Raw genomic sequence first — 21,965 nt, forward strand, 5'->3', positions numbered from 1 at the left:
AGCCCCTCCACATATACACACGTGACCTCCCCCTGTACCCCGTTTTGGGCCTAGTAGGTCTCCCTGCGCACCACACTCTGCACCCTATTTTGGGCGCAGTAGTCTCCCTGCAGCCTCCTGGGAGCAAACACGGGCCATGGGAATGTGCAGGGGGCTCACCTCGCACATGCACCCTGCGCATGCCCATGCACAGCAGACACCCAAAAATCAACTGGCTGGCAGGACGCGCGCGCATGCGCGGTAGAGCTGAGCTGGGACAATGGCTGGCATGCCCACAGAGAGGATTCTGTGCGCCACTTGTGGCATGTATGCGATAGGTTGGTCCTAGACCCGGGATGGTGAACCTATGGCGCGTGTATCACAGGTGGCACCCGGAGCCATTTGTCAGGACACGCAAGGCGTTGCCCTGTCAGCTGGCCAGCGTGCATGAGCGTGCTGGCCAGCTGGGTTCAGCCTTATTTAAAGCCATTTTCCGCCCTCCCCAGGCTCCAGAGGCTTTGTAGGGGCCTGGGGAGGGCAAAAAGAGACCCCCCCCCCCCGGGAGGCCCTCCGGAGGCTTCCCTAAAGGCTCCCGAGGACGAAAAACGACCCAACGGACAAACCGGAAGTCACTTCTGGTTTGCTCGTAGGGCTGTTTTTCGACCTCCGGTGCCTTCAGAGAAGCCTCCTGAAGGTCCCTGAAGGCTCTGGAGGACTAATAACGACCCTACAAGCAAACTGGAAGTGACTTCCGGTTTGCTCGTAGGGTCGTTTTTCGTCCTCCAGAGCCTTCAGGGAACCCCTCCAGAAGGCCCCTGAAGGCTCCGGAGGGCTTAAACTAGGCCTACGAGCAAACCGGAAGTCAGTTCCCAAACTTCCGGTTTGCCCGTAAGGCCAGTTTTTTTGCGCTCCGGAGGCTTTAGGGAAGCTCCTGAAGCCTCCGGAGGGCCTCCGGGGAGGCGGGGGAAGTTGTTTTTGCCCTCGCCAGGCTCCTATAAAGCCTCTGGAGGGGGAGGGCGAAAAAAAGAATGCAAAAATGGGTACGGCATGCCCGCGCACGACCCCTCTGCGGTCCCCCTGCTTATGGCACGCGAGCCCAAAAAGATTCACCATCGCTGTCCTAGACCAAGCTAAGTCCAAAAACAATAGGGTAGAGTAGTGTTTCTCAACCTTGGCAACTTCCAGAATTCTCCAGCCAGCATGGTTGGAATTCTGGGAGTTGAAGTCCACAAATCTCAAAATTGCTAAGATTGAGCAACAATGCAATAGAGAAGGGGTGTGAAACTCAAGGCCCGTGGACCGGATCCAGCCCACAGGGTGCTGAGATCTGGCCCACGTGATTGGCCTGGAAACAGTGCGCAGCTCCCCCCTCCCCCGAGCTCCATTTTTGCTGGCAGAGGGTTTCAGGAGGCCATGGCGGCCGAAAACAGGGTCCGGGGGAGCCACGAACCCCATTTTCACTGGCAGAGGGCTATCAAGACAAACTAAAAACAAAACAAAAGGAGAAATGTTTCCCCTTTTGCATTTGAGCATGCAAGAAGGGACAGGAAAGGAGGAAGGGAAAGAGGAAAGACAAAGGGAAAGGGGGGAAGATGGGAAGAGAGCAAAGAAGGAAAAATAAAGAAAGAGAGGAAGGAAGAAGAAAGGAGCATGAAGAGGGAAGGAAAAAGAAGAAAAGGAAGGAAGGAGAGTGAGAGAGGGTCTCAGGGAAGGCCTCCCTTAGCACTTGGCCACCACAGTTGCCCCTGGCACAAGTCCCGTATTATGCCCATGTGGCCATTCCCACACACCACCGGCCACGTCCCCCATGGCCACGGCTGCACTAGAGAGTCTCTGGAGGCCTGGAATTTGGATAAATACAATACAATACAATAGTAGAGTTGGAAGGGACCTTGGAGGTCTTCTAGTCCAACCCCCTGCCTAGGCAGGAAACCCTATACCGTTCCAGACAAATGGCTATCCAACATCTTCTTCAAGGCTTCCAGTGTTGGGGCATTCACAACTTCTGGAGGCAACTTCTGTTCCACTGATTAATTGTTCTCACTCTCAGGAAGTTTCTCCTCAGTTCTAAGTTGCTTCTCTCCTTGATTAGTCTCCACCCATTGCTTCTTGTTCTACCCTCAGGTGCCTTGGAGAATAGTTTGACTCCCTCTTCTTTGGGGCAACCCCTGAAATCACCTCTATACTTATATACTGGAGCTGGGAGATGGGAGGGGGGAAGTGTCTGGCGCCCTAAGCTGTCCTCATGTTCTCCTTTCACCATCCTTCCCTGTTCCTTCAGCCCTGCAAATGGACATCACCAGTTTGTACAACCTGAAATTCCACCCTCCAGCCCTGCTTCCTGAGCCGGTCTGCCAGGACCCCAGTCCGGAGCAGAGTCTGTCCCAATCGGCCTCTCTCCAAAGGAAGGACAGCATGGGAGATCTGGGCCGGGCCACCATTCGACTCTTGGAGGAGCTGGACAGGGAGAGGTGAAGTTGTTGGAACTTTTGGAAGGATAAGGATGACTGCCCTGCTTCTTATCTTCTCCTCCTTCTTCCTCTGCCTCTGCCTCCTCCTCTTCCTCCTCCTCTTCCTCCTTCTTGCATGTCTTCCTCCTCGTCCCCTTCTCATACATTTTATTAGCACTCTCTTCTTCTTCTTCTTCTTCTTCTTCTTCTTCTTCTTCTTCTTCTTCTTCTTCTTCTCCTCCTCCTCCTCCTCCTCCTCCTCCTCCTCCTTCTTCCTCTGCCTCTGCCTCCTCCTCTTCCTCCTCCTCTTCCTCCTTCTTGCATGTCTTCCTCCTCGTCCCCTTCTCATACATTTTATTATCACTCTCTTCTTCTTCTTCTTCTCCTCCTCCTCCTCCTCCTCCTCCTTCTCCTTTTTCCTCTGCCTCTGCCTCCTCCTCTTCCTCCCCTTATCATACATTTTATTATCACTCTCTTCTTCTTCTTCTTCTTCTTCTTCTTCTTCTTCTTCTTCTTCTTCTTCTTCATCTTCTTCTCCTCCTCCTCCTCCTCCTTCTCTTCCTCCCCTTCTCATACATTTTATTATCACTCTCTCCTCCTCCTTTTGCCTCTGCTTCTGCCTCCTCTTCCTCCTTTTTCCATGTCTTCCTCCTCTTCCTCCCCTTATCATACATTTTATTATCACTCTCTTCTTCTCCTCCTCCTCCTCCTCCTCCTCCTCCTTCTCCTTCTCTTCCTCCCCTTCTCATACATTTTATTATCACTCTCTCCTCCTCCTTTTGCCTCTGCTTCTGCCTCCTCCTCTTCCTCCTTCTTCCATGTCTTCCTCCTTCTCCTCCCCTTCTCATACATTTTATTATCACTCTCTTCTTCTTCTTCTTCTTCTTCTTCTTCTTCTTCTTCTTCTTCTTCTTCTTCTTCTTCTCCTCCTCCTCCTCCTCCTCCTCCTCCTCCTTCTCTTCCTCCCCTTCTCATACATTTTATTATCACTCTCTCCTCCTCCTTTTGCCTCTGCTTCTGCCTCCTCTTCCTCCTTTTTCCATGTCTTCCTCCTCTTCCTCCCCTTATCATACATTTTATTATCACTCTCTTCTTCTCCTTCTCCTCCTCCTCCTCCTCCTCCTCCTCCTCCTCCTCCTCCTTCTCTTCCTCCCCTTCTCATACATTTTATTATCACTCTCTCCTCCTCCTTTTGCCTCTGCTTCTGCCTCCTCCTCTTCCTCCTTCTTCCATGTCTTCCTCCTCGTCCTCCCCTTCTCATACATTTTATTATCACTCTCTTCTTCTTCTTCTTCTTCTTCTTCTTCTTCTTCTTCTTCTTCTTCTTCTTCTTCTTCTTCTTCTCCTCCTCCTCCTCCTCCTCCTCCTCCTCCTCCTCCTCCTCCTCCTCCTCCTCCTCCTTCTCCTTCTCCCCTCCTGAAGTATTCAAATGGAGCCAATCTTATTTCTGACATGTTGCTAGAATCCAGCTGGATGCCGATGTGTGGAGCAAAAAAACTTTCAATTTCTTTTCAGTTTTCTTGGTTTTTTTTTCCTTCAGCAGAATTCACATTTGTTTCTGTCTGAAATGATAGACTCCCTTCTCCTCTTTTTTTCCTTCCCTCCCTCTGTTCTTGCCTCCCAATGTTCAATAAGCTATCTTCCTTTCCTTTTTCCTTTCCTTTCCTTCATTTTGTTTTACCTCTCCTTTTCTTCCTTCCTTTATATTTCTTTCCCTCCTTTTCTCCTTCCTTCCTCCCTCCCATTTTTTATTTCTATCTATCCTTCCTTCCTTTTGTTTTAACTCTCCTTTTCTTCCTTCCTTCCTTTATATCCCTTTCCCTCCTTTTTTTCTCCTTTTCCTCCCTCCCTCCCTTCCTTCTCTAATCACCGCCTTTCCTTCCTCTTAGATGTTTTCTGTTGAGTGAGATTGAAAAGGAGGAAAAAGAGAAACTCTGGTATTACACTCAACTGCAAAGCCTCTCTAAGCGACTGGATGAACTGCCCCATGTGGAGACGGTGAGTTTCCAGGCTGGTGGGTGGCAAGACAGACTCCAGGACAAGGACAGAGACGTTTCCCCAGATGTATCCCAGCTACATCTTCAACATTCTCTCGTCTCAAATTCTGGCCCTTAAATGTTGAGGAGGAGGGGAGACCCGGAAGGGAGTCGTAAGCAGAGGGAGCATCTCTTACTTACTTCTTTTCTGCCTCCCCCAGTTTTCCATGCAGATGGACCTGATCCGTCAGCAGCTGGAATTTGAAGCCCAGCACATCCGGTCACTCATGGAGGAGCGCTTTGGGACAACCGATGAAATGGTGCAAAGAGCCCAGGTGAGGAAGAGTAGGAGGAGGGGAGGGGGAGGAAGAGGAGGGGGAGGAAGAGGATTGGTGTTTTCTGAGCTTGGTTGTTTTCTTGCAGATGTTACATTACCAAGCTAGGTAACATCATCAGTGCTAGAATGGAGTGGGGTTTGGGGAGAGGAGGGGGGAGGAGGAAGAGGAGGGAGAGGGGGAGGAGGGGGAGGGAGGGGAGGGGGAGGAAGAAGAGGACTGTGGGGTCCTTGGTGTTTTCTGAGCTCGGTAGTTTTCTTACAGATGTTTCATCACCAAGCTAGGTAACATCATCAGTGCTAGAATGGAGTGGGGTTTGGGGAGAGGAGGGGGGAGGAGGAAGAGGAGGGAGAGGGGGAGGAGGGGGAGGAAGGGGAGGGGGAGGAAGAAGAGGACTGTGGGGTCCTTGGTGTTTTCTGAGCTCGGTAGTTTTCTTACAGATGTTTCATCACCAAGCTAGGTAACATCATCAGTGCTAGAATGGAGTGGGGTTTGGGGAGAGGAGGGGGGAGGGGGGAGGAGGAAGAGGAGGGAGAGGGGGAGGAGGGGGAGGGTGGGGAGGGGGAGGGAGAAGAGGACTGTGGGGTCCTTGGTGTTTTCTGAGCTCGGTAGTTTTCTTACAGATGTTTCATCACCAAGCTAGGTAACATCATCAGTGCTAGAATGGAGTGGGGTTTGGGGAGAGGAGGGGGGAAGGAGGAAGAGGAGGGAGAGGAGGGAGAGGGAAGGAGGAGGAGGGAGGGGAGGGGGAGGAAGAAGAGAACTGTGGGGTCCTTGGTGTTTTCTAAGCTTGGTAGTTTTCTTATAGATGTTCCATCACCAAGCTAGGTAACATCATCAGTATTATGCCTTGGTAAGGCCACACTTGGAGTACTGCATTCAGTTCTGGTCGCCACGATGTAAAAAAGATGTGGAGACTCTAGAAAGAGTGCAGAGAAGAGCAACAAAGATGATTAGGGGACTGGAGGCTAAAACCTATGAAGAACGGTTGCAGGGACTGGGTATGTTTAGCTTAAGAGAAAGAAGGACTAGGGGAGACATGATAGCATTGTTCCAATATCTCAGGGGTTGCCACAAAGAAGAGGGAGTCAAACTATTCTCCAAAGCACCTGAGGGCAGAACAAGAAGCAATGGGTGGAAACTAATCAAGGAGAGAAGCAACTTAGAACTGAGGAGAAACTTCCTGACAGTTAGAACAATTAATCAGTGGAACAGAAGTTGCCTCCAGAAGTTGTGAATGCCCCAACACTGGAAGTCTTTAAGAAGACGTTGGATAGCCATTTGTCTGAAACGGTATAGGGTTTCCTGCCTAGGCAGGGGGTTGGACTAGAAGACCTCCAAGGTCCCTTCCAACTCTACTATTGTATTATTGTATTGTATTAGAATGGAGTGGGGTTTGGGCAGAGGAGGGAGAGGAGGAGGGAGAAGATGGGCCCTGCCTAAAACATAGGCCCACCCCCTGTTCTCTGTGACAGCCACTCAAATATTGGAAGAAGGTCGAAGTTGGCCTGGCCTATTTTCTCCTGCTTTCCCAACCAGCTTGCAGGATGAGGGCATCTACCGAAGAGCAGGGGTGAAATTCAGCAGGTTCTGACAGGTTCTGGAGAACCGTCAGCAGAAATTTTGAGTTATTTCGGAGAATACCACCTCCGGCTGGCTCCAGAGTGGGGAGGGAGGGAATGGAGATTTTGCAGTATCCTCCCCCTGCCACACCCACCAAGCCACGCCGACAGAACCGGTAGTAAAAAAAAAAAATTTGCATTTCACCACTGCTGTGGAGGTCAGACGGTGGCCATGATTGCACACTCAAAACCCAGTTCCATTTTTAAGGGTGTCAAATGCTCCACCTATTTTGCACAAGGCATGAACAATTCGCCTGGTGCGCCAGTTGCGTCCCCTACTGGACCGGGACGCCCTTCACACAGTCACCCATGCGCTAGTGACGTCCCGACTGGACTATTGCAATGCTCTCTACATGGGGCTTCCCTTGAGATGCACCCGAAGGCTGCAGCTGGTCCAGAATGCGGCCGCGCGGGCAATTATGGGAGGTACTAGGTACTCCCATGTAACACCTCTCCTGCGCGGGCTGCACTGGCTACCTGTGGCTTTTTGGGTGCGTTTCAAGGTGACTATCATCTTTTATCATCCTAGGCACAGGACCTAGGTATCTGCGGGATCGCATCCTACCCCATACATCCCTGCGGCCGATTCGCTCTCACAGAGAGGGACTCCTCCGGGTGCCGTCCACTAGGCAGTGCCAGCGGGCGACGCCCAGGGGTAGGGCCTTCTCTGTGATGGGCCCGACCCTCTGGAATGACCTCCCCCCCAACATCAGAATGACCACCGATCTCCGCTCCTTCCGCAAGAAACTTAAGACCCACCTGTTCAACTTAGCTGGCCTGGCCTAACTGTAGTTTTAATCTTTCTAGCCTGTATTTTAAATTTTTAGGGGTAGTCTTTTTAGGTTGCTTTTAATTTTTATCACTGTACAGCCTAACATTTAATCTGATTTTAGGGGTATTTAAGATTATTTATTTTGTATATGGTTTTTATCTTGTCGTCTGTACACCGCCCCGAGTCCCTTCGGGGAGAGGGGGCGGTCTATAAATTCAATAAATTCAATTCAATTCAATTCAATTAAGCTCCTGCCCATCTTAGTCTGCGAATCTAACTGTAGATATTCCAGACATATAAAAATAGTCATGTTTTAAAAGGGTGTCTTCCAGTGGCAGGATTCAACAAAGTTTACTACCAGTTCTGTGGGCGTGGCTTGCTGGGCTTGGTGTGGCTTGGTGGGCGTGGCAAGGGAAGGTTATTGTAAAATCCCCATTTCCTCCGGATCAGCTGGGACTCGGGAGGCAGAGAATAGATGGAGGCGGGGCCAGTCAGAGGTGGTATTTACCTGTTCTCCAAACTACTCAAAATTTCCACTACCGGTTCTCCAGAACAGGTCAGAACCTGCCGAATCCCACCTTGAGAGAAGAGGAATGACTTCCAATCATCAACTTCTTTTAATGACCCTATGATCCCCTGCCGGGTGGAGTCTCGGCAACTGAATGAAGCTGAGTGATTACTGGCCAGATCTCCTTCCTGTCGCCAGTGCGGAGTTATATTCAGCAGATATAATCTCATCATTCCCAGAGAGAGAAATATCTGCCTCTACCTAGGATCGAACCCACAGCCTCCTGATTGCGAGGCGAAAGCTCTACCTCTAGGCCACCGCACCATTCAAAGAAGAAGGGCTTCTAATGCCAGGTTTTATTTTAAAATTTTGCAGATCCGGGCATCTCGTCTGGAAGAGATTGACAAAGAACTGATGGAAGCTCAGGATAAAGTCCAGCCTTCCGAACAGCCGGTAAGAAGCCAGCAAGATGCTAGACCAGTGTTGCCAATGCTGGCAGCTTTCAGATGGGTGGACTTCAACTCCCAGAATTCCCCAGCCAGGAAGGGTAAATCTTTGCCCAATTTCTTCTGTACCTATGCTGAGAGCTATTTTTTTAGAGGAGGCAATTCCAGGAATGACAGAAAGAATTACGTAATTATTGCGTAATTATGCTGGTCTGTCCCAACTGCCTGAAATAAAATGGGCAGGAGGAGAAAAGTGTAATTGCTTATTTTTAGAACACTCGCTAGCATTCTTTTTTCTTTCTTTAAAGTACTTACTGAATTCCAGGTGGGTGACTTTGGGTCAATCACTCTGTCGCACAGGGACCTTGTTGTGGGAAAGTATGCAGTAAGACTATATTTGGTGTTTGCTGCCTTGAATTTTATTTTTTCTGTCTCTTTCTCTATGTATCTATCAATCTATCTATCTGTTATCTATATCTTTTATCTGTCTGTCTGTCTGTCTGTCCGTCCGTCCGTCCATCCATCCATCCATCCATCCACCCACCCACCCACCCACCCACCCACCTACCTACCTACCTACCTACCTACCGGTATCTATCTATGGTATGTATCTATCTATGGTATCTATCTATCTATCTATCTATCTATCTATCTATCTATCTATCTATCTATCTATCTATCTATCAATCTAATCTAATCTAATCTAATCTAATCTAATCTAATCTAATCTAATCTAATCTAATCTAATCTAATCTAGCTGATATGTGCCATCTCTCTCTTTCTATGGTATGTATATATGGTATCTATCTATCTATCTATCTACCGGTATCTATCTATCTACCGGTATCTATCTATCTATCTATCTATCTATCTATCTATCTATCTATCTATCTATCTATCTATCTAATCTAATCTAATCTAATCTAATCTAATCTAATCTATCTGATATGTGCCATCTCTCTCTTTCTATGGTATCTATATATGGTATCTATCTATCTACCGGTATCTATCTATCTACCGGTATCTATCTATCTATCTATCTATCTATCTATCTATCTATCTATCTAATCTAATCTAATCTAATCTAATCTAATCTAATCTAATCTAATCTAATCTAATCTAATCTATCTGACATGTGCCATCTCTCTCTCTCTATGGTATCTATCTATGGTATCTATGGTATCTATCTATCTATCTATCTATCTATCTATCTATCTATCTATCTATCTATCTATCTATCTATCTATCATCTATCTATCATCTATCTATCTATCTCTATCTATCTATCTATCTATCTATCTATCTATCTATCTATCTATCTATCTATCTATCTATCTATCTATCTATCTATATCTACCGGTATCTATCTAATCTATCTATCTAATCTATCTGACATGTGCCATCTCTCTCTCTCTCTCTCTCTCTCTCTCTCTCTCTCTCTCTCTCGTATCTATCTATCTATCTACAGTATCTATCTATCTATGGTATCTGTCTATCTACATATCTATCTATCAGCATCTCTCTCTCTTTCTCTTTCCCTCTCTCCCTATTTATCTCTCACACTCATCTAATCTGTCATCTATCAATCATCCATCTCTATCCTCCTCCCTCCCCCTCCCTCCCCCCGCCCTCTCCCTCTCTCTCTCTCCTCTATTTATCTATCTTGGGATAAAATTACTATGATTTTACTTACTGATAAGCCACATTTTGGCCTGGCATGCCCTAGAAACTTTGATGCTGTGATGGTTAAAGTCATATTTTATGGCTTAGGATGTTTACAGCATATCGTTTACATTTATTGAAAAAAAACACCATCAGACAAGGTTGAAACTTAATACACTGTGTGAATCAGATCAATGATGGAAAACCTTTTGGGCTCAATGTATCGAAAGTCTGGAAAACGCCTAACTTGATTCTGCTAGCATGTCACACTCTCCAATAACAATCGAAGAGAAACAATTCTATACAGATTCAGTTAGTTTAAAAAATATACAGTCCAATCTTATGTGTTGTACTTATTTGTATTTGTATTTATTAGTTTGTCAAACATGTACAGGCATAAATATAAACATGGAAATGAACGAAAGAAATGAGTGCAAATAAATGGGGACCGTAGGACAGGGACGTTAGGCACTCTGGTGCGCTTATGCACGGCCCCCTTTACGGACCTCTTAGGAATGGGGTGAGGTCCACAGAAGACAGTTTAAGGTTGAACCTGTGGGGGTTTGAGGATGTAACAACGGAGTCAGGTAGAGCATTCCAGGCGTTGACCGCTCTGTGGCTGAAGTCGTATTTTTTGCAATCGAGTTTGGAGCGGTTTACTTTGAGTTTGTGTCTATTGTTTGCCCATGTATTATTGTGGTTGAAGCTGAAGTAGTAGTTGACAGGGAAGATGTTGTAACAGACAGTTTTGTGTACTGTGGTGCTATGTATGATAGAAATAAATATCAATTATCCAGAGGTTGTGTGAGAGCGTACCCCTTTCTCATGCCGCCTCCAGAGTCTCTGGAAACCATGGGAGAACAAGACATGCTTTTGAAAATAGTTCTTGTCAGGCGTTGGTGATTGCTGGCATGTCACCCAAAATGTGATGTGTCACTTCTGACATGCTTGTCATAGGTTTCTTATCACTGAATTAGGTGGACACGTGTGGTTGTGGTTAGACCGCTCAATGGCTACTCAGTGTCCCTTCTGGAGACTGCACAGAACAGCACAAGTAGTCCTTGACTTACAACCATTCGTTTAATGACCGTTCAAACTCATAACAAAAGGGGGGGGGGAAATGATTTATGACTGTTTTTTTGCGTTTATGACCGATGCAGCATTCCCAAGGTCTTGTGATCAAAATTCAAACGCTTGCCAACTGTCTCATATTTATGACAGTTGCATTATCCTGGGGTCGTGTCATCACCATTTGGGACCTTCCCAGATGGCTTCCGACAAACAAAATCCATGGGGCAAGCCAGATTCAATTAATGACCGCATGATTCACTTAAGAACTGCAGTCATTTGCTTAACCGGGGCAAAAAAGCAACTCGCTTAACAATTTAACAATTGCCTCATTTAGCAATGGAAATTTTGGGTTTAGTTGAGGTCGTAAGTCGAGGACTACTGTACTTTACAAAGAGTGTCCCCAATATGTTGAGTCAGGCGGGGAGGGGAGGGTGGAGAAGAGATCCAAAACAAAATGATGAATTAAGGAGGGAGGGCAGGCTGGAAGGGCCTGGGTGTCGCCTTGCATGAGAATGGGGTCAAATAATGAGAGGGCAATTCCAGATTTGTTCCCTCCCTCCTTCCTTTGGCCCGGAGGCAATGGAGAGTGTGGGCTTTGTGTGCATTTCCTATACAGTGACAAAGAGGCAGTTGCCATGGAGATGAAAAATAGGCCAGCCGAAGGATGGAGAGCAGTTGGTGGCCAAGCCAGGGTTGGGCAGCTGGGATCTGAGACTGCTGGGGTGGGAGAGCCAAATGACTAGAGAATGTTCTGGCTCACGTCCAAAATTGTTCTGCGTCTGCTGTGAGATTTGTATGAAGAGGGGGGGGATGATTGAATTGGAATGGGATAGACCCTCCTGCAAATGATAATAAAAAGAAGGTCAGAAAATACAAAGGCCTGCAAATAGAAGCAGAACGACTCTGGCAAAGGAAAGCAAAGTGAGTACCGATAGTAACAGGCCCCTTGGGTGCAAATCCCATAACATCTGAAGCAGAGGTGGGTTGCTACTGGTTCGCCCTGGATCGGGCGGACCGGTAGTGGTGGCGGTGGGAGGCTCCGCCCACCCACCCGGATGCTTCTGCACATGCGCAGAAGCGTCGTGCAATCGCGCGAGCGAACCAGTAGTAGAATAAATTGCAACCCACCACTGATCTGAAACACCTTTGGCATTGACAAATTCGCCGTCAGTCAATTGCAAAAGTCAGCTTTGCTGGGAACAGCTGACATTCTGCGACAATACCTTTAGCACCATAAAATATCCACATCTGCCTATCTGGGATCCTTCGGAAGGACTCAGTGGGTGGATAACAGTGTCAAATCCAGTCCAAACATCTGGCTGACCTAAGCATCTAAGTCTTAGGTTAGCGCTACTTAATAGTTCTTAGTTGGGTCTTGAACGATTCCGTTTCTACCAGTTTTAGATTGTGAGCCTAACTGTAGATTACGCACACATAATTTATCAAATGCATGTCAATTTCAGTGACTCAGGGTGGCTGCGTTGTTAAGTGAATCACTGCAGCTGTTAACACGGTTGAAAAGTGAATCTGGTTTCCCCATTGACTTGGCTTGTCAGGAAGTTGCAAAAGGTAAATGACATGACACTGCAGCCGTCAAAAATACACGCCTGTTGTCACATAACCATGGGGATGCGCACAATTTATAAATGCGAAAACCCTTTTTCCGGGCCGTCGTAATTTCAAACGATCTCCGAACGAATGGTTGTAAGTTGAAGATTCTCTCCTCAACTGTACTCTCTTCGCAGGCGCCAGCTCTGGATTTGAGGAGTGGTCTTTTGACAAAATGCCTCTGTTTCCCCCCCCCTCCACGAATATATACAAGACCCCCTTGTTGTAGGTCACTGATATGACAACTTCGTTCACATTTTTTAATCCATCTTCTGCTTGAAAATTCAGAGTCTTATTCCAAAAATAGGACAGATGCAGGGTGGAATCAGCCGCTGCCGGCTGAGTGACGCATGACTTGACCCTCTTTCAGAAGTCTGGAGGGAGGGGGGAGTCTCCTGAGGCCATCTAGTCCAACCTCTGCTAAGTTCAGGAATCCATACGCAAGCATCAAGCAAATCAACCTTGATTAAGCCACCCATGTAGAGGAGCTCCCAATCTCCCTCATTAATTAGCTCCCTGACTGAATGGCTTTTATGAAAAATGGAGGTGTTTCTTTTCTCATTAGCATTTAAGAAATAATAGCTGCGCATATCTAGTTTTCGGCTACCTGCCATTGTGATAAGGGGGTGTGAGCCAAAGAGTCATGAAAGTAGTGTCATCATATCATATCAAATATCATCCAGAATTAAATCAGAGTTCAAGGCATAGCTTTCATCAAAGTTCCAATTTAATAAGAGAGACATGTTGGTACAAACTGTGGAAACCCGAATCTGAAAGCTTCCTGGGTTTCCACCCAGTTGAAAGTTTAAAACCTTGCCCCTACACCCACAAGTCCACCACATGGTCCAATCTTCCTCTGCCATGCTGGCACTTCCACCCATCTAGTTCCGGTCAGGTGCAGAGGTGCGGAGACAAAAGATGACCTTGGACTTCTAGAAAGGAATGTTTTCTTTTGACAACAACACATTCTTCTCCTTACTATTCCCCCCTCCCTATTCCCCACTAATGAAACAGCATAGTAAAATAATAGAAAGGGTGGCAGGCCAAAGATCCTAAAAAGAATACGCCTGCAGGCCTGACATAGTAGCCTCCGCTGCATTGGTGGGATTCAAAATTTTAACTACCAGTTCTATGGGCGTGGCTTTGTGAGTGTGATGTGGCTTTGAGGGCGTGGCATGGCTTTGTGGGCATGGCTTTGTGGGCATGGCAGGGGAAGGATACTGCAAAATCCCCATTCCCTCCCCAGCCCACTAATCTGCTTTCCAGCTCCGTTCTCCTGTGCAGGGCAACAAAAGAAGATCAGCTGAGAAGCTGCAGGGGCGGGGCCAGCCTATTTGCCAGTTCTCCAAACTACTCAAAATTTCCGCTACTACTTGTCCAGAACTGGCTGAATACCACCTCTGCTCCACTGTCTGTTTAAAAGCCCCACTGCTTTTTAAAAACATGTTATATGCACAATGGACATAAAACAACAAATGGTTTCACTCACAGGGTGACGTCCGCCGTCTTACCTTTTTGGACACCCCCCCTCCCCCGCGAGCACTTCCTCCATGGATTCACCCAAATCCTTAATTAATGATCTAAGGAGAGCTGGTTGGCGGAAATGGCAAAACACTTTGATTCAAGAAAAGAATATAAGTACTTTCGTTTTCCACATGGAGACAAAGCTTCTGAACTTTGTGCTTGAAGTGGAAAAGCATGAAACTTTGATTTGGGGTTTTACTGATTAGTTTGATAGATCTTTATAGAAATAACTAGTTTATGCTAGCACGAAAAAACCAAAAGCTGTGGTTTGATGTTAATGCTCTATTTAACGGCAACCGAGGGAGTCGGAAGTCGACACTTCTTTTTCCGTTTCTCAGCCCTTCCTCACTTCTCTTCCCTCCCCCCATTGTTTTCCTATTTACTTTTGGATTTTGTATCTTATCTTATAACCTAATAAAGTGTTAAATGGAAATAAGAGAGCTGGTTTAGGGTAGTGGTAAAGACATCGTTAGAAACTGGATGACCATGACTTCTAGTTCCGCCTGAGGCACAAAAGCTAGATGGGTGACTGGACCAATCACCAGGAGACTGGGAATTCTAGTCTTGCCTTAGATATGAAAGCCATCTGGGTGACTTTGGGCCAATCACCAGGAGAAAGTGAGTTATAGTCCCGCCTGAGACACAAACACTGGCTGGGTAACTGGACCAATCACCAGGAGACTGGGAATTCTAGTCTTGCCTTAGATATGAAAGCCATCTGGGTGACTTTGGGCCAATCACCAGGAGAAAGTGAGTTATAGTCCCGCCTGAGACACAAACACTGGCTGGGTAACTGGACCAATCACCAGGAGACTGGGAATTCTAGTCTTGCCTTAGATATGAAAGCCATCTGGGTGACTTTGGGCCAATCACCAGGAGAAAGTGAGTTATAGTCCCGCCTGAGACACAAACACTGGTTGGGTAACTGGACCAATCACCAGGAGACTGGGAATTCTAGTCTTGCCTTAGATATGAAAGCCATCTGGGTGACTTTGGGCCAATCACCAGGAGAAAGTGAGTTATAGTCCCGCCTGAGACACAAACACTGGCTGGGTAACTGGACCAATCACCAGGAGACTGGGAATTCTAGTCTTGCCTTAGATATGAAAGCCATCTGGGTGACTGGGCCAATCACCAGGAGAAAGTGAGTTATAGTCCCGCCTGAGACACAAACACTGGCTGGGTAACTGGACCAATCACCAGGAGACTGGGAATTCTAGTCTTGCCTTAGATATGAAAGCCATCTGGGTGACTTTGGGCCAATCACCAGGAGAAAGTGAGTTATAGTAGTAATAATAAGAATAATAATAATAATAATAATAATAATAATAATAATAATAATAATAATAATAATATTATTTGATTAGCCGCAACCCTCTCCCGAAGGACTCAGGGCGGCATACAATCAAAACAAATAAAAATACACATAAGACAGACATATATACAAAAAGAACAGAGACATATACATATGTGCATGGAGGAGAGTTGACTTATAAGTGAAAGACAATTAAAAACACAATTTAAAATCCCCTTAAATAAAATTACTAAATTAAAAAACCCATCAGGAGCGATACGAAGTTATGGTTGAGCCAGGCCAGCTATTTGGAAAAGGTGGGTCTTGAGCTTGACACGGAAGGAGCGGAGGTCAGTAGTGGTCCTAATATCCGGGGGGAGGTCATTCCACAGGGTTGGGCCCGCCACAGAGAAGGCTCTGCTCCTAGGCGCCGCCCCATGGCACTGTCTGGTGGACGGCACCTGGAGAAGTCCCTCTCTGTGCGAGCGGATGGGTCGTAGGGATGTATGGGGCAGAATACGATCCCGCAGGTAACTAGGTCCTGAGCCATGGAGTGCTTTAAAGATCGTAATCAAGACCTTGAAACGCACTCGATAGACCACAGGAAGCCAGTGCAGCTCGCGCAGGAGAGGTGTCACATGGGAGTACTTGGTACTCCCCATAATCACCCGCGCGGCCGCATTCTGGACCAACTGCAGTCTCCGAGTGCATTTCAAGGGAAGCCCCATGTAGAGAGCGTTACAGTAGTCCAGGCGAGACGTCACCAGCGCATGGGTGACTGTGCGTAGGGCGTCCCGGTCCAATAGGGGGCGCAATTGGCGCACCAGGCGAACCTGGTGGAACGCCCCCCTGGCCACGGCTGTCACATGTTCATCCATGGACAGCCTGGCATCTAGGAGGACGCCCAAATTGCGCGCCCGCTCCACGGGGGCGAGTTGAATGCCCCCAATGGCCAGAGATGGAATTATCTGGTTGAACCGGGGAGCCGGAACCCACAGCCACTCCGTCTTGGAAGGGTTGAGCCTCAGTCGGTTGTCATCCATCCAGATCCGTACGGCTTCCACACACCGGGACATCACTTCGACGGCCTCGTTGGGGTGGTTCGGGGTGGAAATGTACAGCTGAGTATCATCAGCGTACAGATGATATCCCACCCCGAAACCACGGATGATCTCACCCAGCGGCTTCATGTATGTGTTGAACAGGAGTGGCGAGAGGACCGACCCCTGTGGCATCCCACAAGTAAGGGGGCATAGGGTCGACCTCTGCTCCCCTGCCAACACACGTTGCGTCCGGCCAGAGAGGTAGGAGCCGAACCACCGCAAAATGGTGCCCCGGACCCCCAACCCCTCCAGTCGGCGCAACAGGATACCATGGTCGATGGTATCAAAAGCCGCCGAGAGGTCTAATAGGACCAGGATAGAGGAACAGCCCCTATCTCTGGCCCTCCAGAGATCATCTACCAATGCGACCAAGGCCGTCTCTGTGCTGTGCCCAGGGCGAAAGCCGGACTGGCGCGAGTCTAGATAATCATTCTCCTCCAGATGTCGTGGAAACTGAGAAGCCACCACACTCTCTACAACCTTCGCCAAAAAGGGAAGGTTGGAGACAGGACGATAATTGGCCAGTTCTGTAGGGTCCAGGGAAGGCTTCTTGAGCAAGGGTCTCACCACCGCCTCTTTCAAGGCGGCCGGGAGAGACCCCTCACCCAACAAAGCGTTCACTAGGCCCAGGAGCCAGTCGCGTGTAACCTCCCAGGATGCCAGTACAAGCCAGGAGGGACACGGGTCCAGTAAACATGTGGTAGGTCGCAGTCGTCCACGCAATCTGTCCAAATCCTCGATGACAACCAAGTCAAACTCCTCCCAAAAAGGTTTCTCAAGACTCGCCACTGGCGTCTCGACTGGGCCACTGAAGGGGACCCAATCCTTCCGGATTTGAGTGACTTTATCCTGCAGATATTTCCCAAACTCCTCTGCCCTACCCTGTAGAGGGGCCTCCCGCGGCCTCTGAAACAGAAGGGAGCGGGACACCCGAAACAGGGCAGCAGGGTGGTTCTCTGCGGATGCAATGAGAGCGGCACAATATTGACGTTTGGCCGTTCTCAATGCCACTAGGTACGTCCTTAAATGGGCTCGTACCTGTGCTCGGTCAAATTCGGATCGGGAGGATCTCCAACGACTCTGGCGTCTCTTGTGGCGTTTCATCACCCTTAGCTCCTCGGTAAACCAAGGAGCCAGGGTGGATCGTTGCCGCCGGAGAGGCCGCAAAGGCGCCACCCGGTTCAAGGCCCCGGTAGTCGCATTATTCCACGCGGCCACCAGGTCCTCTACCCGAGGGCGGGTCAGGGCTGCAGGAGGTGGCCCAAGCTCCGTCTGGAACCTGTCTGGTTCCATCAAGCGCCTGGGGCGGAACCCTCTAGTGTTTTCCGGTTCCGCCTCCCCGCAGCGAGGGGTAGCACCAGGGAAGTCAAGTCGAAGGAGTGAGTGATCTGACCATGACAGAGGAGTGATGTTTAAATTCACTCCTCCCAGATCACTCAACCACTGGCGAGAGACAAAAACAAGGTCCAAGGTGTGACCTCCCTCGTGTGTCGGCCTGAGTCCCGCCTGAGACACAAACACTGGCTGGGTAACTGGACCAATCACCAGGAGACTGGGAATTCTAGTCTTGCCTTAGATATGAAAGCCATCTGGGTGACTTTGGGCCAATCACCAGGAGAAAGTGAGTTATAGTCCCGCCTGAGACACAAACACTGGCTGGGTAACTGGACCAATCACCAGGAGACTGGGAATTCTAGTCTTGCCTTAGATATGAAAGCCATCTGGGTGACTTTGGGCCAATCACCAGGAGAAAGTGAGTTATAGTCCTGCCTGAGAAACAAACACTGGCTGGGTAACTGGACCAATCACCAGGAGACTGGGAATTCTAGTCTTGCCTTAGATATGAAAGCCATCTGGGTGACTTTGGGCCAATCACCAGAAGAAAGTGAGTTATAGTCCCGCCTGAGACACAAACACTGGCTGGGTAACTGGACCAATCACCAGGAGACTGGGAATTCTAGTCTTGCCTTAGATATGAAAGCCATCTGGGTGACTTTGGGCCAATCACCAGGAGAAAGTGAGTTATAGTCCCGCCTGAGACACAAACACTGGCTGGGTAACTGGACCAATCACCAGGAGACTGGGAATTCTAGTCTTGCCTTAGATATGAAAGCCATCTGGGTGACTTTGGGCCAATCACCAGGAGAAAGTGAGTTATAGTCCTGCCTGAGACACAAACACTGGCTGAGTAACTGGACCAATCACCAGGAGACTGGGAATTCTAGTCTTGCCTTAGATATGAAAGCCATCTGGGTGACTTTGGGCCAATCACCAGGAGACGGTGAGTTGTAATCCCGCCTGAGGCACAAAAGCTGATTGGATGACTTTGGGCCAATCACTTGGAGGCTGGGAGTTCTAGTCCTGCCTTAGGCATGAAAGCTGGCCGGGTGACTTTGGACCAATCACTCTCTCTCTCTCTCTCTCAGCCTATTTCACCTCCACAGGGCTGCTGTGGTGGGAAAAATAAGAGGAGGAAGGAATATTATGTATATTATTACCCTCCCAGGGAAATATTCCAAAACTCTCTGGATTTGCCAGACCAAGATTAAGACAACCACATCTACCCAAATGGGCTTTGCCATTTCTAGCAGGGAGACTCCAACAGGGTGACAGGATGCAAATTTTATTAAAAGGTTTCTATGTGTTTCCCAATTCTTCTCTTCCAGCCCTCTGGAAAACTGCCAAGCACCGAAGGAGATGGGAGGTTGGACATCGCAACCCATTCAGAGGAAGCGAAGGATCAGCTGGGCAACAGTAAGGTACAGTAGTATGTTTCTATGCTCAAAAAGAACAAAATGCTTTTTATCAGCATATCCATATAATTCTGACCTGCAGGCAGTTTTAAGGCGTCTACAGCAGATATGGCTCCTCGTGCCACAGGTGGCCCAAGTGCCATAGATTCGCCGTCACTGCTCAACACTATTTCAGACAAATGGCAGTCCAATCTCTTCTTAAAATCCTCCACTGATGGGGCACTTACAACTTCTGAAGGCCAGCCATTCCACTGCTTAAATGTCTCCAATTTTAGGAAGTTTCTCCTTAATTCCAAATGCAGAGCAGCCTCCATGCAAACTATTATCAATTGATTCATTTATTCCTTTGATTTCTAATTTCTTTAATCCAATCACCCATCTCACTTGCGGTGACTGTAGGAGGCCAATAGAGGAGTTGAACGCAACACCATCACAGCATAAACAAACATCCGTACATAATGTGCATGCGTGGACTAAAACCATCCCATTGAACAGACTCAAGTTTGGAAATGAATCAACCCAAAATCAATTAACTTTGTGGCCCAAACGTCTGGGGGAACCACCACGTCTTGAATGCCTTAACGTGGTTGCGATTATCTGGATCTCCATGGGGATGTGTTTCCACAGGGTAGGATCGGGTGTCATTTCGCTTTTGGAATTTAACCCGGATTCTACTTTTCGGAGTCCGTTTTCCCTTTTGTGGGTGTGTTTTGACAAGCCTACAAAGACAGCCAATTTGGTGTATAGATAGTCCTTGACGTACAACTGGTCATTTTGTTGGGGCCCGCCAGCGGCCAGAGGAGCTGGCAGCAGATTTGGAGAGTGAGGAGGTTGGGGAAGAACCTGGGCCAGTCCTGGAGTCTGGGGAAGGCTCTGATGAGGGCTCTGTGTCGGAGGCAGAGAGGGGGCCAGGGCTGTCTGACAGTTATCAGCTGCCTTCGGAGTCAGATATCAGTGGAGCAGACGAACAGCTGGAGCCTGTTCCCAGGGTGCGCATGCGCAGAGTTGCCAGGCGAAGGGAATAGCTAAAGAACAGGGGTCGACTTGGGAGTAAGGCCAGACGATGAATGCCCCCCCCCCAGAGGAAATAAAAGAGGAGCGAAAGGGGAGTGGGGTTTTTCTTGTCCGTGACTCTCCGAGACTCCTTGCCACGTTCTGCAGATATCGGCCTGGCAGCTCTCCCAGCCAGATAAGGTCTGTGACCATAAATCCTCCCTTGAAAGACTTTGCCGGCTGTGAATGAGCAGAATTCAAATTAATAAAATAGGTTTTTGCTGGGGCAAGGAATTTGTTTCATGCTTTTGGGAAGCCTCGGTCAGAATATGACCATTCAAAGTTACCATGGAAAACTATTTGAAGTTCTGACAGCTGCCCCCATCCGTGGTCACATGATCACGTTTTGGCATTCAGCAACTGACCCCCCCCCTTTACAGCTGTTTGCCGCATCCTGCAATCATGTGACCAATATTTTACTATGGTTTTTTTTTTTTTTTTGCTGGAAGTTAGCATTTGCTTCATTTCTAGCCAAAAATAAATAAATAAATCTCCAATTGCAGACAAGTGAATGGATTCAACTTAACAACCGTGCATTCATTCTACAACTGCCACATTCACTTAAGAGCCACAGCAAAAAAAAAAAAAAGGTCGTAAAATCAGGCACGGCCACATTGTGATTTGCTTAATGACCACCACAACTTACAACCCTGCTCCTGGGCTCAATTAGAGTCTTATCTGAGATGGTTAAGGCCTCAGGCTAGTAACTGGGTGGTTCTGAGTTCTAGTTTTGCCTTAGGCACAAAGGCAGCTGGGGTGACCTTCTGCCGGCCACTTTCTCTCAGCCCTAGAAAGAAGACAACGGCAAATCATTTCTAAACATTTGCCAAGACAAAGCTTCAGGGATTTGTCTAAATCAGGGGTGTCCAAACTTGGGAACTTTAAGACTTGTGGACTTCAACTCCCAGAATTCTGGGAGTTGAAGTCCACAAGTCTTAAAGTTCCCAAGTTTGGACACCCCTGGTCTAAATAGTCACCAGGAATCAACAATGACTTTAAGGCACCCTCTACCCAAGCAAGAAAACTGACCCTCAACAGGGATGTCTGCGAAGAGGAAGTCAAAACAAAAGTCAAAATAATGGCCACAACCAATCAAAGTTTCACCCGTTCTTTTTCCTTTTTTTTTTTTAACATGATGCAAATCAGTTTCAAATCCGAGGTGCTGGGCTTTTACGTGAGTGCCATCTAGTGGCAGCATCGAAAGGTGCAGCTCCCAATCTTCTCACACTTGGGTTTGTTTTAAAAAAGAACATTTGCACCAGGTAGTGCTTGACTTACAACCACAATGGAGCCCAGGTTTTCTGTTGCTAAGTGAGACAGCTACGTGAATTTCATCCCTTTTCGTGACTTTTTTGCCACAGCTCTTAAGTGAATCACTGCAGTTGTTAAGCTGGTAACAGGTTATTAAGTGAATCTGGCTTCCCGACATGGACTTTGCTTGTCATAAGGTTGCAAGAGGGGAATATATCACACACACACACACACACACACACACACACACACACACACACACAGGACGCTGCAACCGTCGTAAATATAAGTAAGTTTTGATCACTTGGCGATGGGGACGCTGCCACATTGCAAGTGTGGGAAACCATCATAAGTCACTTTTTTCAGTGTCATCGTAACTTCGAATATTCACTAAATGAACGACTGTAAGTAGAGGACTATCTGTATTGTGGAATGAAATGTAACAATACAGCATGAAATAAAATACAACAGTTCATTTAGTGGCTGTTCAAAGCTACAACTGTTGTGGCCCACCGGTGATCAGAAGAGCTGGCAGCAGATTCGGACAGTGAGGAGGTT

At 47.8% G+C, this 21,965-nt stretch overlaps 1 protein-coding gene across 1 annotated transcript in view; it reads left to right on the forward strand.

Annotated features, from left to right (window-relative positions):
• The window catches only part of APC2 (APC regulator of WNT signaling pathway 2), an 85,726-nt gene that overhangs the window by 38,116 nt on the left and 25,645 nt on the right, over window positions 1–21,965 (forward strand). Inside the window, exons 4-8 of the mRNA XM_081958003.1 lie at window positions 2,261–2,450; window positions 4,319–4,427; window positions 4,627–4,740; window positions 8,018–8,095; window positions 19,017–19,109. Coding sequence (XP_081814129.1) covers window positions 2,261–2,450; window positions 4,319–4,427; window positions 4,627–4,740; window positions 8,018–8,095; window positions 19,017–19,109 — 584 coding nt within the window. The remainder of the gene's footprint in view (window positions 1–2,260; window positions 2,451–4,318; window positions 4,428–4,626; window positions 4,741–8,017; window positions 8,096–19,016; window positions 19,110–21,965) is intronic.

The sequence above is a fragment of the Natrix helvetica genome (assembly GCF_964273705.1).
Source record: "Natrix helvetica genome assembly, chromosome: 1".
NCBI lineage: Eukaryota > Metazoa > Chordata > Lepidosauria > Squamata > Natricidae > Natrix > Natrix helvetica.